The 17,629-nt window shown below is 41.3% G+C and overlaps 1 protein-coding gene across 1 annotated transcript in view; it reads left to right on the plus strand.

The window, feature by feature from the left end:
* Nucleotides 1-6,059: 6,059 nt before the first annotated feature.
* The window catches only part of LOC124012179 (EF-hand calcium-binding domain-containing protein 6-like), a 48,301-nt gene continuing 36,731 nt past the window's right edge, over nucleotides 6,060-17,629 (plus strand). The window contains exons 1-2 of the mRNA XM_046325662.1: nucleotides 6,060-6,127; nucleotides 7,008-7,118. Coding sequence (XP_046181618.1) covers nucleotides 6,060-6,127; nucleotides 7,008-7,118 — 179 coding nt within the window. The remainder of the gene's footprint in view (nucleotides 6,128-7,007; nucleotides 7,119-17,629) is intronic.

Here is a 17,629-nt window from a genome sequence, read left to right on the forward strand (position 1 = left end):
TCAATAAAGTTATTGGAAATGTTCTTAACAAGGTTTTTCCTAAGTTTCGTCCTAAGAAATAAGTAGAAGAAGGAATGGGATTCATGAAATAATGCTTTAGAATTTCTTCTTGGAAATGTACTTAACTTTAGGACAGCTAAACCCTTGTCTAGAGACGAATGGATACTTTTGTAACCATAAATGTTTTCTTGCCCCACAGACAGAGTTGGCTACCGGATATTTAAATACAGCAAGAATACAAATTAAACATGCATTATCTAGCTAGCTTGTAATTTACAATATATTACAATATTCTAGAAGCGTAAAAAGCTAGCGCTATCTTGTCAATTTGCAAAGAAGAACTTGGCTAGCTTAGCTAACATTTACGTCGTTAGCTATGTTGGCTATAATGTCTTTGCACTTTAGCTAGCTAACGTAGCTAATTAACTTACCGGTCGCACAGTCCCTCTACCACCATCTCTATGATGGACGACACCCTCTCCTCCAGCTGGTCCACAGGAATGGTCTCTCAGCTCCCTTCTTCTTAGCAGCCAACTTGATGTCGGACCACTTCTTTTTTACGGTGTCACTGTCTCTTGCCATACCCCCAACGGCAGAGACAGAGACTTGGCCATTCTCGTCCATCCTTTCTTTTTGGTCTCTGCAGTGACCCCGCAGTTATCAAGTCTCCCCAACAGTAACCTTTTCCTGGGTCTCCCCAACAGCAATAAAAGAGAACGTCCTCTCGCTGTCAACTGCGTTTATTTTCAGCAAACTTAACAAGTGTAATATTTGTATGAACATAACAAGATTCAACAACTGAGACATAAATTGAACAAGTTCCACAGACCTGTGACAGAAATGGGATAATGTGTCCCTGAACAAAGGGGGGTCAAAATCAAAAGTAACAGTCAGTATCTGGTGTGGCCACCAGATGCATTAACTTAGGGCTGCAATCTTGTTAACAGGATCGATATGACAACAGCCAGTGAAAGTGCAGGGCGCCAAATTCAAAACAACAGAAACCTCATAATTAAAACTCCTCAAACATACAAGTATCTTATACCGTTTTAAGGGTAATCTTGTTGTTAATCCCACCACAGTGTCCGATTTTAAATAGGCTTTACAGTCGAAAGCACCACAAACGGTTATGTTAGGTCACCACCAAACCACAGAAAGACACAGCCATTTTTCCAGACAAAGAGAGGAGTCACAAAAAGCACAAATAGAGATAAAATTAATCACTAACCTTTGATGATCTTCATCAGAGGACACTCATAGGACTTCATGTTACACAATACATATATGTTTTGTTTGATAAAGTTCATATTTATAAAAAAAATCTCAGTATACATTGGAGCGTTACGTTCACTATTTCCAAAAACATCCGGTGATATTGCAGAGAGCAACATCATTTTACAGAAATACTCATTATAAATGTTGATGAAGTGTTAGAAATATATACCTCTCCTTAATGCAACTGCTATGTCAGATTTAAAAATAACTTTACGGAGAAAGCAAACCATGCAATAAACTGAGATGGCGCTCAGAAAACAAATACAATTATCCGCCAATTATCAGTCAACAGAAATCAGAAATTACATTACAAATATTCCCTTACCTTTGATGATCTTCATCAGAATGCACTTTCAGGAATCGCAGTTCCACAATAAATGTTTGATTTGTTCGATAATGTCCATTATTTATGTCCAAGTAGCTACTTTTGTTCGGGCGTTAGGTACACATATCCAAACGCTCGTGCAGGTCAGGCATAACGTCGGACAAAAAGTTATATTACAGGTCGTAGAAACATTTCAAACTAAGTATATTCAAACTAAGATTCCATCTTTAGGATGTTTTTATCATAAATCTTCACTAATGTTCCAACCGTTTCTCGCTTTGTGTTTAGAGAAGCCATGGAATGCAGGTCGCTATCATGTGAAATGCGCATGACCAGGAAATGGCTCTCTGCCAGTAACCTGACTTATTCAGCTATTATTCAGCCCCACATCACAGTAGAAGCCTCATTCAAGTTTCTAAAGACGGTTGACATCTAGTGGAAGCCCTAGGAAGTGCAACTTCATCCATATCCCACTGTGAATTCAATAGGGGCTAGGTTGAATATCTACCAACCTCAGATTTCTCACTTCCGGGTTTGGATTTGGGGAAAGCGATACATTTTATAGTTTCAGATATGCACTGAGTATACAAAACATTAAGAACACCTGCTCTTTCCATGACATAGCCTAACCAGGTGAATCCAGGTGAAAGATATGATACCTTATTGATGTCACTTGTTAAATCAATTTCAAACAGTGTAGACGAAGGGGAGAAGACAGGTAAATAAAGAAGGATTTCTAAGCCTTGAGACAATTGAGACATGGATTGTGTATGTATGCCATTCAGAGGGAGAATGGGGAAGAGAAAATATTTAAGTGCCTTTGAACAGGGTATGGTAGGTGCCAGGAGCACCGGTTTGTGTCAAGAACTGCAACGCTGCTGGGTTTTGCAGTTTCCAGTGTGTATCAAGAATGGCTCACCCCTCAAAGGACATCCAGCCAACTTGATACAACTTTGGGAAGCATTGGAATCAACATGGGCCATTATCCCTGCGAAACGCTTTCGACGCGTTCTAGAGTCCATGCCTGGACGAATTGCGGCTGTCCTGAGGGCAAGGAGAAACTCAATATTAGTAAGGTGTTCTTAATGTTTGGTATACTCAGTGTAGAATAGTTTTGAGAATGAGTCTTTGATTCTAGCCCTTCTGTGCAGGGGTGAATATAGATATACCATCTCTGCTCTTTCTCTCGGTGCTGTGTTTTAGTGAACCAGGCCCCCTCTTTACCCCTTTCCACTACCTTTCTCTACATTTCGTGTCTCAATATGATTGGGGTCACACGCAGGCTTTTGCCTGGTCGGAGGTCATAAACTCCTACATTTCACCTTAGTCATACCTCATTAAGATCAAGCCATTAAAGTGTATAGTACCTCTTCACTTCAGGAAATAAACCAGCCTATGTCAGCTGAATAGAAATCAACCTCTCCAAACTCAAAGCCCAAGCTGTCCTAATGCTAAAAAAAAAAACTTAACTGACCCAGTCCCAAACGTTTGTGATTATCTTGAACTGTGAACTGTGAATACATATGTACTTGGCACAAATGTTGAGTGGAATTCAACATGGAGGTCAGTGAAATAATACATCTGTCACATTAACATTTGTCCTGGTCTTATTGAGGTGTTTTGTCTCTCCTACAGGAGCATTGATAAATGCCACAGGAGGGTGGTGAGCCAGGAGGAGTTCCGAGCAGCGATTGAGAGCAGGTATTTTGTCCCTCTCCTGTTCCTCTCGTATGTTTTGACTTTGTTGTATTGAGGTGCCATTTTTAGAACATCCTTGGATTGTCCAGCTAATTTAATTTGAAGCGCATTGTTGTTTCACACACAGTACCAGTCAAAACTTTGGATACACCTACTCATTCCAGGATTTTTCTTTATTTTTACTATTTTCTTGGCCAATTGTGCTTCTCCTCATGGGTCTCCCGGTCGAGGCCAGCTGCGACACAGTCCGGGATCGAGCCCGGATCTGTAGTTTGCATTGCATTTTGTAGTTTACATTGCAGATTGCATTTTTGCAAACACTGGAGTGCCTTGGACCGCCGTGCCACTCGGGAAATCCATGTAATTTCATTATTTTTAATTTATTTTTAAATTCACTATTTATTTCTACTATTCATATAATGAATGGCCTAATATGTAGCATCTTACTTCGATTACAGATCTGTAGCCTCTCTCTTCCAGCTGTTCCTGTGCACACTATAGGCTATAGGCAACGCAAGCCTCTCTGCTATTCCTCTTCACGTGAAATCCCAGGAAAATCTATAGGCTACAAAAGCTACAGGACATATCTTTATTAGACCTACTCGCCTTTTCGTGGCGAGAAGCAGGCTTGCTGAATGTAAAATAGGCCTAGGCCAAACGAACTGTCGGGGAAAGTTAAGGAGCGTTGGTGTGATCACTTTGGCAAGGGATGAGAACATTGTAGCATTAATGCAGGGACAGACAGAGAGAAAGCACAGCGAAAAAGAAGAACCAAACGAATTGACAATCATTAGAAAAATGGAAATCATGATGACATAATGTAAAAGATGGATAAACAGCGTTTGTTGTTGATTTGCTACATTTATTGAGTTAAGAAAAAAATCATTACATGTACATTGAATAATTATTTGCAGTTGTCACTATGACAATGAACATAACCTGAAGCACTGAATGGTCTGTGTTGCCACCGATTTACAAGTTTTCTCTCTGAAAAATGTAGTTAATTTAATCTGATTGTCGTAAGGTTCCATGACTTTGTCCACACAGGGCATCTGAACACACAAAATACATTTAGATGACTTTCATTACATTTTGGGTGTTTTACACCTGTGGTATTCCCGTCAAAATGACCGGTCATTAGAGATGAACAGGTGAGACTACAATTAGTGAATAAAATTGAGTTCAGGCACTTGCCCATTCATCAGATGGACACACTTCCTTTCCCAGACCTCCACATGCATGTGTGTTTGAGCACACGCACGCTCGCTCGCACTCACTCACTCACTCACTCACTCACTCACTCACTCACTCACTCACTCACTCACTCACTCACTCACTCACTCATTCATTGACTCACTCACTCATTGACTCACTCACACACACACACACACGCACACACACACACACACACACACACACACACACACACACACACACACACACACACACACACACACACACACACACACACACACACACACACACACACACACACACACACACACACACACACACACACACACACACACGCACGCACGCACGCACGCACGCACGCACACACACACACACACACACACACACACCTCACTCCCCTTGGCTTCCATGTCAATCCCCACGGGAACCTTCCCCAATAGAATCTTTCCCCCATGGTAAACACACCTGTTGGTATTCTCTCAAACAATCTCAGCATTCTTTCAATAATATATAGAACTTTTCTCGCAGCTCTAGTATATAAGGCTTTTTTGAAGTCTTGCTCATAATTAATTCTGTGGCAGCACAATGACCAAACGATAACTGTATGTGAGGCTCTTGATTATATCTTTGATCATGGCACTAGTGAGGAGGAGAGAGTCCTTGTTAAACTTTGACACAAAGTAGTCTGTGATAAACAGCACAATATGTTTCATCTGAGTATTTGTTATAGTCAAAATAATCCATACATTATGCTTTTTTTAAACTCAAAAACTAGTTGTATGAGCTCAGGTCAATGAGGCCTACAGGCCATAAATAGCAAATAGAAGTTCAAACTTGTAATGTTCACAAGAACAGAAGTTGATTTTTTTTAAAGATCTAACACATCTGCTCTGACGACGAGCTCATGTCTGAAGGAGACGACACCTGCGAGGGGGGAAAAAAACACTCCCTGTTAAGAACTCTTTTTATTTATTTTTTATATATATTGACTTTCAATGTGATCATTTTTTTTTTAGGTGATAATATATGTTTAATTATGGATTTATAATCAGCTATAATGGGGCGGACATTTTGTACCGGGAACACAGAATGAATTAACATGAAACGAACACAACAGCAGAGCAACAGAGGGTTAATAGGCCTACAGCGTACAGTAGGATGCGTTAACTGACAGGTGACAGTTGACTGACAGGTGTAGGTCTACTGCAGAACGATAAATGGTAAAGGTCCGCTGGTGTGGATGCTCGCCAACGTTTATAGTTATGGATAATTGTCATTATAGTTCGTTATAGTTCTCATCCTTGGTGTGGATGGCCCTTTGGGCTATACCTTTTAACCTTTAAGCGTTTACAGGCATTGGTTTTACTGAAAGATATCTCAAAGATATAGGCTTAATTATCTCACTATGTAAACTTCTTCCGCTATCATTAGTACTAATTATTTCAGCCAGATGAGCAAGCACACGACACTTCTACTGAAACTTCCATTTCTAGTTTTATTTGTTTATTTGATTACATTACACCTATGTTGTAATTATATCTGAACAACACATTTATTTTTTGCTTAAATGATTGTGAAAGATGTCATCAACGATCACACCTTTGATGGGATAAAAATGATGGAAATCGGTGTAACGTACTGTAATTTACAGTACTGTAGCATATGACATCCAAATGGCAATTTTGAAACCTGTTTCTTTCATTTTCTTGCTATTGGATTAACCCGGGTTGTTGAAATAACTAAATTGAGAAGATATCATTATTTGTGTTTAGGTGATTCAATCGAGGATCTCATGGTATTCCACAGTAAACTTATATTTTGGATCAATGGTTGTGATGTCTCCAAACAAAGATGAATGCACAATAAGGTTTTGAACATAAAACTTTCTGCGTTAGAAGTGTTACCAATTTGGAGTTTTGTAAATAGTTTTGAAAATTCACAACATACTTGTGAAAATAGCACCAAAGCGATGGGAAAAAAACAGTATATGTCCTCCTCATGTACTGGATGAAGGTGAAGACTGGATGAAGGTGTCTTCGTCTATATAACCCTCAACCATCCAGATATGTTGTTTTGAAAATGCCAAATTAATCTGTGCTAAATTAGTTTGCCTCTATGTGTATTTCTCCGGTTGACTAGTTTGAGGTGTACTGCATGTCTGTGTGTGTACATATGTGTGTGTCTGCCTGCGTGTGAGTGTATGAGCATATATTTGTGTGTGACATCGTTGTGCACCATTAATCCTCTGATTGAGAGAGGATGTGTCCATCTCAATGTGATGGCTGGAGAGAGAGCTGATTGACACTTGACCCGGCTGTGTGGGGCGAGGAGGGGGCCTTGTCAGAGGGCTAATGACCAGCGGCTGCTCAGGGGCATTGTGGGCCATGGCTAAGTGACTGGGCCGGATGACCACCCTCTGTTCTGACCCAATGCCTCTCTTTTGTCCCCCCTCAAACCCTTTTCTTGCACTGTTAACCCCTCTGGACACACATATATACACACACACCCTCTCTAGATTTGGCCTGGAGGTCGCGGAACCTGAGTTTGACCAGCTGCTGGACAGGCTGCCCCTGGACAAGGACGGAAATGTCCAGTACCCAGTCTTCATGGCCGCTTTCGACACAAGGTAATCCCCCTGACTCACCCCCACCCCTTCTCTCCTTGACCACTCTACAATCCCTTCACTGGTGTTAACTTGCCTCCCCCTTTCTCTCTCTCTCTCTCTCTCCCTTTTCTCACTCTTTCACTCTCTCTCTCTTTTACTTTCTCGTTCTCTCTCTTCAGGGAAATCTCTCCACTTTGCTCCCTGAATGCAGCTTTAAAATGTATTTTTATTTGTTGTTAATTAGCTCTGTCTCCGTTTTCGGCACGTGTAAACTTCCCCTAAACCAGCGATTCTCAACTGGTGAACCCACATTTTGTTTGTGGGAGGTTTTGAATGGGTTGCGAGTCTCTGAGTGAAAAGAGTACACATACTACAGTCGGAACTTAAATGACTAGGTATAAAATGGGTATAAATGATACTGAACCTATATTTTAAATAATTTATTCTCTGAACTATTTTGTGGTCTCAAAGCAGTGAGCTTAACATTCTTCATCGAGAATATGGGCAAAATGTAATTATTGACAATGGAAAAGGTGGGACTATTGTTCCCTTGTCATATCATTTGTACATTTACTATCAATATAGGATTAAACAAAGTTTCCAGATTGCATTTTTGCAACAACAAAAAAATCACGCTGCGAATATTGGATTGTGACTGAGACAACCTGGTTCAATTTGGGGCCTGAGGCAAAACCAGTTGAGAACTACTGCCCTAAACCACTATTATATCCAAATGGTGAAGTAAAGGGTTAAGGCTCTACAATTAACTATCATAGATCCTCTTTTAGTTATTGGTCTTGTACACTCATTTAGAAATCCTCAGTCTTGAATCAATCCTAGGAAAATCATAGAAGATCATAAAGTAATGTCAAATGAAGTACAATAGTAGCCAGTAAAGTTTTATGGAGAGGTTTATGGTCCAGTACTGTTCATTTATATGTATATGTAATCATCCTCCATAACCTTTCAAACCTCAAAATAAACTAATATTGCTCTTCTTGCTTGGTTCTTTGGGGGGGGGTTCATAATGGAATATGGAACAGAACCAGTTTTGTATTTTACATTCCTGTGAAACATTTTAATTCAAAGGATAATCATATAGAATTTTAAAATATATATGTTTAAACATATTTTGTACAAATTAAAAAAGCATTGTATCTATTCCCTCCGCTGTAGCTTATTGCTTTTGTTTGCATCCTGAAACATTGCTGACATTGACAACTTTCAAAATACTATTCCACACTCAATTATTTGTTTTGATTTTTGACATTTTTAATATTCCTTTTAGACTGCAGAAGGCCAGTCAAAACATGTATTTTATTTCACCAAGTAATGTCTTGAATGTAGATTTGGATTCATAGTATTCAGCATTTTTACATTGCCCTGTGTTTTAGGCTCGAAGAATCACAAACTACTTGGTAGTGTGTTTTCCTTCTTCTTAATTTGACCTATATAGTCACAGAAAAATAATCCTTCAGATTTGAACGTTTAGTCCATCATGTTCCTTGATTGGTGTCTAGGCTATTAGCTGGCCGAAATAGGCTACATGAATGTGCAATACTGTTTATACAGCTATGTGTTAGTGTGGGTTTTCAGTGAATTTGTGTAAATCACAAAACATACTCAGCAAAAAAAGGAGTGAACAAATTAAGATCCCACCTCTGTATATATCAATCGAATTCAGATTCAATTTTACTATAGATTAAATCCTGATATTACACAAATAGTTAAGTATGTTATTATTTTGAAATATATAATTTTTCATCATTTATTCACTTATTCTCAAGTTGTTTCTATTCACTTGACACAAAGTTAGGGTTGAAGATATATAGGTCAACAAGGTTAAACGCGATGGGCGAGTGAGAGGACAGCATCTTATGCACGTGAACCCCCAAGTAGCCATCCCAGTGTAAACGTTTCTTAAATTGAACAGGGTAATGAATTTTAAACTGCTATAGTAACTTCTCTCAGACATGTGGTTTTAGTGTGTGAGCGTGGGTGGGTGTGTGTGGTTTGGATTTGTGGATGTGTCTGTGTCTCTGTGTGTGTGTGTGTGTGTGTGTGTGTGTGTGTGTGTGTGTGTGTGTGTGTGTGTGTGTGTGTGTGTGTGTGTGTGTGTGTGTGTGTGTGTGTGTGTGTGTGTGTGTGTGTGTGTGTGTGTGTGTGTGTGTGTGTGTGAATGTGTGTGTGCACGTTTGTGTGTGTGCGTGTGCGTGTGCGTGTGCGTGTGCGTGTGCGTGTGTGTGTGTGTGTGTGTGTGTGTGTGTGTGTGTGTGTGTGTGTGTGTGTGTGTGTGTGTGTGTGTGTGTGTGTGTGTGTGTGTGTGTGTGTGTGTGTGTGTGTGTGTGTGTGTGTGTGTGTGTGTGTGTGTGTGTGTGTGTGTGTGTGAATGTGTGTGTGCACGTGTGTGTGTGTGTGTGTGTGTGTGTGTGTGTGTGTGTGTGTGTGTGTGTGTGTGTGTGTGTGTGTGTGTGTGTGTGTGTGTGTGTGTGTGTGTGTGTGTGTGTGTGTGTGTGTGTGGGATAAAGACCTAGAAAACCAGCCTGGCTTAGTTGACAGGTGACAAGGGTTATTTTGAATGGGGATTTTGTAATACCAACAGTGTGGAAAGGCCTGGGTACCAAGGGAGCCCTGAAAAGAGAGAAAGAGAACTTTTATGCTAGCAATGGAGGAGAGAAAAGCCACCCGAGACTCCGGGGGACTTAGGATCTCCCTAATCAAACTGCTCCACTGTCTAGCGCGCTCATTTTTATTCAAACCGGAGAAAAAGCTAAATAATTTCAATCGGATTGATCCCCTGTGTCAGTGCCTGTGTGGTATTTTCACTCCCTTTTCTTCCTGTTTGTCCTCAACTTTGACATATCAGTCAGGCAGGGCCCTGGGCTGTCCATACAGAGGCCTGCTCCAGAGGCGGCTGAATGTTTGAAATGTTGGATAAATTGTTTTGGAATTAACGTCTGCTAATTACATACCATATCCAAAACTTGGTTTGTGACACAAACACAGTGAGAATAATTAACAAACTTAACTTATGTTCAGACAACTACTCCAAACAACTCATGTTCTCATTTCCCTATGGTATCGAGTACAAACCTAATCAATCTCAAACAACAACTGAGACAACCACAACAATGTAGTTCAATATACGCCAGCCAATCAGTGTGCCTGTTGTGTTTCTACTTTGGTATTACATACACTTGCGAAGGCCATCCTTTTCGGTCCTGAGTGACATGTTTTGGATGGAAAGCAGATAACATATCAACCAGCATGAGACAAGATTCCCCTAGGTGCAGATAACGAATCAGCCTCCATCCCCCAATCCTAACCGTAACCAATAGTGTTGTGAATTCAAAACTCTCCCAAGATCAGCGTCTACTCTAAGGACAACTTTACCCTATCCCCAAAATGTACATCAACATCAGACAACTCTGATTCACTAATAATACATCAGACAACAAGAGGCAACTCTGATTCACTAATATAATCTGATCATAATTGTATTATTATTTAAAGGTTGATTTATTGATGGATTTTATTTGACAGTAAAAAAATATATACATACACACAGTACATAAATTTTTGAAACATGGGAATCACGCAATAAAGTCAATTACTTGTTTCCATTGTGGTCCCTTAAAGTGCATGGTAAAACACATTACATAGATACAGGAATTGATACATTATAGATGCAGACATCAGACAGGTTGGTATAGCTTTAAGTTGTTGTAGTAGTTTGCTCCACTCAAAAGTAACACTATATAGAAAAGTGTTCTTACCGGATAGTCTTACATTTGAAACGGTCAATATCAGAGTCTCTGGTGAACATCTCATAATAAAAGTCAAATCATTGGATAGGTAGGCTACCTGGGAGCTGTGTCGGTAATAATGATTTGGACCAGACCAAGTTCAATTAATACAACCCTTTACTCTACCGATTTCCAGCCGAGCAGATTAAATCGCTCAGCCTCCAGATTAGTACATAGAGCGAGTTTAAAGGTAGCAAAATGACTCAGTCACTGCGCATGTGCACATGCTAACTTCACACTGTGTACAGAGTGGTGGCCAGGGGACCAAAACAGCGGAAGAGTTCAGCCTCGCACTTCAACGCTCGTAGTTTTTGCAGAAATGTACCCACTATGCTGTTTACTTTCTTACTTTATATCTACCTCATATTGCTGAAACAAAACACGCATGTTTTGACTGGTCTGTAGTTTATTCTTTAGATGTTCGGGGATGCTGGTGAACCATGACGTGCACACATAGCCAATGACACTGAACTAGCGCCCCTGACCGAGTCTTTAGGATGTCGCCATCAAGACATTTTGAAAGCATGATTAAAAGCATGATTTTGGCATGAATTTTGCATGAAGCATGAATTTGGCCTGCAAGGTACAATTTTGGGTGACACTTTTTTGACAAAAGGTCGTATCTGTCGTATTTACTGAAAAATGAATGCTTTAGAATTGTCCACACTTAGATCAGTTTCAACAGTGATTGTGTTAATGAGAGGCCATAAGAGTGTGTGACGGAATAATTGGGATTTAAAGGACTCAAAGGTTTTGGAGGGGTTAAACACCGCTGATGTGACATAGGTCCGTGGAACGGGTGGAGGCATTTACTCAGGCATACAGAGGCCACTCTCTGACTCCTGGAATCCCCCCAAGAAAGATGCAGCCAAAGAAAGATGCAGCCAAAACAAAAAAGATGTCATCCTTATCCTCCGTCTCTGAGGTGGCGGTGATAACTGCTTAAACAGGCTCCGATTAAATCATCCAGTGTTTGTGTGGTCTTCCCGGTAAGGAGGAGAGGAGGGGAGAGGGAGGGAACAGGAAAACGTTCGGCTCCAGCTCAGATCCGTGTGTGGGAACCACAGGGGGAGAAATCCACGCCAGGACCCCCCCCCTCGCCTTCCCTTTTTCTCTCTGTCCATTTTTGGGGTTTTCATTTTTTATTCATAGGGTGATAGGGGTGGAGGGAAGGGTGCTGTGGAGAGCAAGGAGGCAGAGGTGTGCGTGAGAGTGTGTGTGTAGGAGTGAGCGAGCGTGTGCATATACGCATGTGTGTGTGTGTGCATGCATACATGTATTGATGGTTGGGGCAATAGCAGTACAACTTGGTTTTAGGCCTCGGACCAGGGCCTATGGTAACAATAACAATGGCCACAGTGTTGTTGAGGGAGTTGCGTCCAGGACTTTCGGACATTCTTCCCATGTGAGTATAATCACTACTGGGAGGTAGCTCCATTAAGGATTACCATCTCATTAATAGTATCCATGACTTTTGTTCAAAGGCTACTTGTTGTAATGTTGCCTTGTGGATGACGCCTAATCCTCTGAGCCTGCAGCTGTAGGGAAGGAGAGGGGCAGATCCAAACTTTCTCTCTCTCTCTCTCTCTCTCTCTCTCTCTCTCTCTCTCTCTCTCTCTCTCTCTCTCTCTCTCTCTCTCTCTCTCTCTCTCTCTCTCTCTCTCTCACACACACTCTCTCACACTCTCTCACACTCTCTCACACACTCTCTCACACTCTCTCACACACACAGGGCATCTCCCAGTACGTCCTGGACGGCCTGGCGGGGATCAGGCCCCCTGAAAGACAGATACAAACAACAGTCAAATACAAAGTTCCCCCCTTTTTGGAGAAAAAGAAACATCCATTCTGAACTTCCACCCACCCTGATCCCCTCCGTAAAGCCAAAGCCTAGCCACCCTCCCCGTCCTCCCCCCAGTTACTCCCCTTCGCCCCCAGTCCCCTGTCCCAGCGCTCCTGGCTCTCGTCCTCCCATTCAGGCCTCCCTTCTCCGACACGCACGGCACTCCTCTCAGATGGTGGGCCAGATTAGGAGGCGAACAATACAGTTTTCAATGTAAAATGTGCATCTAGTTAGGCTCTTTTTTATCCCTCCATCTCTACTCTTTTACCCTGGGATGGGATAGAGAAAGGGAATAAGAGGACCATTCACCAAGTTATCTCTGGGTGTCTTGTCTCGGCAAACGATGGAGAATTCTCTTTATCTCTCTCTCACTCTGTTTTTCAGTTCGACGTTATTTACCACAGTGCAGAGGGAGCAGCAAGAATTTCAATATCTCAGTTTTTACCTGTTTTGAAGTAATTTCTTTCAGCTTTGTATACGTACTGTATATGTACGTACTATATCTGTATTTACAGTGCATTTGGAAAGTATTCACTTTTTCAAAATATGTCCACATTGTTGCATTACAGCTTAAATTCTAAAATTGATTAAATAGATTTTTCCCTCATCAATCTACACACAATACCCCATAATGACAAAGCAAAAACAGTTTTTTTTCTCCAAATGTTTGCAAATGTAGTATTTAGACCCTTTACCCAGTACTTTGTTGAAGCATCTTTGGCAGCAACTACAGCCTTGAGTCTTCTTGGATATGACACTAAAAGCTTGGCACACCTGTATTTGGGGAGTTTCTCCCATTCTTCTCTGCAGATTCTCTCAAGCTCTGTCAGGTTGAATGGAGAGAGTCGCTGCAAAGCTATTTTCAGGTCTCTCCAGAGATGTTAGATTAGGTTCAAGTCCGGGCTCTGGCTAGGCTACTCAAGGACATTCAGAGACTTGTCCCGAAGCCACTCCTGCGGTGTCTTGGCTGTGTGATTAGGGTCGTTGTCCCGTGGGAGGTGAACCTTCGCCCCAGTCTGAGGTCCTGAGCACTTTGCTCCATTCATCTTTCCCTCGATGCCGACTAGTCTCCCAGTCCCTGCCACTGAAAAACATCCCCACAGCATGATGCTACCACCACCATGCCTCACCTTAGGGATGGTGCCAGGTTTCCTCCAGACGTGACTCTTGGCATTCAGGCCAAATAGTTTCTATCTTGGTTTTATCAGACCATAAGATTGTCATGCTTACAAACACACAAACATACATATAACTCACAAACGATGTATGCAAGTCAATTTTGATCAAGCATGTTTGCCCCTAAAGAACTCTCAGACTTTGTTTCTCACAGTACATGGAGCCAGGATTCCTAGGAGCACTCATAATGCAGTCTTTTTACTTGCAGTAAAAAGCAGCTTCCTAAGTCTTCTATCATAATATAATAATAATATATGCCATTTAGCAGACGCTTTTATCCAAAGCGACTTACAGTCATGTGTGCATACATTCTATCTTTCATTGTTCAAAAAGTGAAAGTATAATATTTTTTACCTCGAAGATTGTTGGACCCTATTGTCCTCCACTTGTGCTCCAATAGAAGGCCATCAAATGTATTTACTTAAATGAGTGAGTATTTATTTGTCCTTCATTCAACTTTATATGGTTATATAGATTTCCTGTGTAAATGAAAGGGACTTACTATACAGTATTGTATATACATCTTTTTTTTGCTTGTTTTTTAACATGTTGTTATTGGTCGTACTTGTGGTATTATTGTTGGCTGGGCTCTCTGAGGGTTTCAGTTGTAGCCGTAGTGGGTTTCTTTCCCTGCTACATGTTACACCATCTCCTCTGAACCCCTGACCCCAAATAATAACCCAGGGCCCAGCCTCTGACATCACAATGACCCCTGTGCCATGGAAATGGTCACCCCATGCTGGGCTGGGTTGTACAAGAGTGGTTGTGTCCCAAAAAGCACACTCCCTTGATAACTGCTTCTGAAGACTACTAACAATAATATATGCCATTTTACAGATGCTTTTATCCAAAGCAACTTACAGTCGTGCGTGCATACATTTGACGTATGGGTGGTCCCAGGAATCATACCCACTACCTTGGCGTTACCATCGCCATGCTCTGCCAACTGAGCTAGAAAGGACCAAGTAACTTGGCAGAGGGCACTGCCAACCCAGCACTGCCCTCTCAGATGCCCTCCAATAATGGCCTCTCAAGCCCTTGTTTGTTTTGCCCTCCAAAAAATACACTTTTTGTTACATAAACAGAAAGCAGACTTGTTTTGTGGACTTGGTGTTCTAATTTATGAAAAGCCTTGTTAGATACCCTAGGAAAAGCAAACAGACAGACAGACAGACAGACAGACAGACAGACAGACAGACAGACAGACAGACAGACAGACAGACAGACAGACAGACAGACAGACAGACAGACAGACAGACAGACAGACAGACAGACAGACAGACAGACAGACAGACAGACAGACAGACAGACAGACAGACAGACAGACAGACAGACAGACAGACAGAGATCCTTTGCATATTGTTCAGATCAACCAGAGAACGTAGTTTAATGGTGCAAAAGATGTAGGAAAAATGTGCAAATGGCTTAATAGAGTGTTTATTGCGAGTGTTTATGTAAAAGAGATGCTTCAGAAACACACTTGATGAGTGACCTGACGCCTTAAGACTTGTGTTGGCTTACCAGCATAATGTCTAGGCTTTAGTTCTGCGGGCTATCACAGTATTGTGACGGCAGGAGACCCGGGTGTGTGTGTGTTCCTGCATGCGTGTCTGTGCTGACTTGTGTTCTTGCCTGGTCCTGCTGTGCTGTTGTTGGTGCCCTGGTGTCTGACCTGGATGCCCCACTGTGATGGCCACCGTGGGGTTATAAGGTTACCTAACCCCCTCAGCCTTTTCCGTTCACACTCTCCACACCTCTCCCTCCCTCAGTCCCTCATCCTTCCCTATCCTGGACCGCACACAACACATTACTCTTACAACCACACTAGAGAATGCTCTTTAATTGGCTCTTTTTTTAAAGAAAGTAAACAAAATGTTTTTTTTTATCTAATATTACTGCTTGCATGAATTACTTGATGTTGAATAGAGTTCCATGTAGTCATGGCTCTATGTAGTATTGTGCGCCTCCCATGGTCTGTTCTGGACTTGTGAAGATACCTCTGGTGGAATGTCTTGTGGGGTATGCATGGGTGTCCGAGTTGAATGCCAGTAATTCAAACAGACAGCTTAGTGCGTTTATTGAGTAGTATTGAGTAGCTTGGATGAAAAGGTGCCCAGAGGTGCCCAGAGTAAACTGCCTGCTCCTCAGTCCCAGTTCCTAATATATGCATAGTATTCTTAGTATTGGAAAACACTCTGAAGTTTCTAAAACTGTTTGAATGATGTCTGTGAGTAAAACAGAACTTGTGGGAAATCTGAGGTTGGTCGATTTTCAACTCAGATACAGTGGGATATTGGTCATCTTGCACTTCCTAAGGCCAACCATCTTTAGAAACTTGTTTGAGGCTTCTACTGTGAAGTGGGGAATGAGAGTTGATTGAGTCAGAGGTCTGGCAGCAGTCATGCGCTGGTCACGCGCATTTCACACGAGAGGTATCTCCCGTTCCTTTGCTTTTCAGAAGACAAAGGAATTCTCCGGTTGGAATATTATTGAAGATTTATGTTAAAAACATCCTAAAGATTGATTCCATATATCATTTGACAAGTTTCTACGGTCTGTAAAGGAACATTTTGACATTTCTTCTGCAACTTCGTGAGTATTGATTTGTTTACCAAACACACTAACAAAAGTAGCTATTTGGACATAACGTTATCGAACAAATCAACATTTATTGTGGACCTGGGTTTCCTGGGAGTGCATTCTGATGAAGATCATCAAAGGTAAGTGAATATTTATAATGTTATTTCTGTCTTCTGTTGACTCCAACATGGCGGATATATGTATTTGTTCTCTGAGCGCTGTTCTCAGATTATAGCATGGTTTGCTTTTTCTATAAAGCTTTTTGGAAATCTGAAACAGCGGTTGCATTAAGGAGAAGTATATTTTTAATTCCATGTATAACACTTCTATTTTCATCAACATTTATGATGAGTATTTCTGTAAAATGATGTGGCTCTCTGCAAAATCACTGGATGTTTTTGGAACTACTGAACATAACGCGCCCAATGTATACTGAGATTTTTTTTATATATATATGAACTTTACCAAACAAAACATACATGTATAGTGTAACATGAAGTCCTATGAGTGTCATCTGATGAAGATCATCAAAGGTTAGTGATTCACTTTATCTCTATTTGTGCTTTTTTGACTCATCTCTTTGACTGAAAAAAATGGCTGTGTTTTTCTGTGGCTTGGCTCTGACCTAACATAATCGTTTGTGGTGCTTTCGCTGTAAAGCCTATTTGGACACAACACGATTACCTTTAAAATGGTGTAAGATACTTGTATGCTTGAGGAATTTTATTTATGAGACTTCTGTTGTTTTGAATTTGGTGCCCTGCACTTTCACTGGCTGTTGTCATATCGATCCCGTTAACGGAATTGCAGCCCTAAGAAGTTTTTAACATGTCAATACCTCTCACATATACAAGTAGTGATGAAGTCAATCTCTCCTCCACTTTAAGCCAGGTGACATTGGCATGCACATTATTAATGTTTAGCTCCCTGTGTTTATCCAGGGGCTATCTGTGCTGCCCTGTTCTGAGCAAATTGCAATTTTCCTAAGTCCCTCTGTGTCACCTGACCACACGACTGATCAGTAGTCCAGCTGCGACAAAACTAGGGCCTGTAGGACCTACCTTGTTAGAAGTGCTGTTGAGAATGCAGAGCAGTGCTTTATTATGGACAGACTTCACCCCATCCAA

Source organism: Oncorhynchus gorbuscha, linkage group LG24 (assembly GCF_021184085.1).
Source record: "Oncorhynchus gorbuscha isolate QuinsamMale2020 ecotype Even-year linkage group LG24, OgorEven_v1.0, whole genome shotgun sequence".
In the NCBI taxonomy this organism is placed as follows: domain Eukaryota; kingdom Metazoa; phylum Chordata; class Actinopteri; order Salmoniformes; family Salmonidae; genus Oncorhynchus; species Oncorhynchus gorbuscha.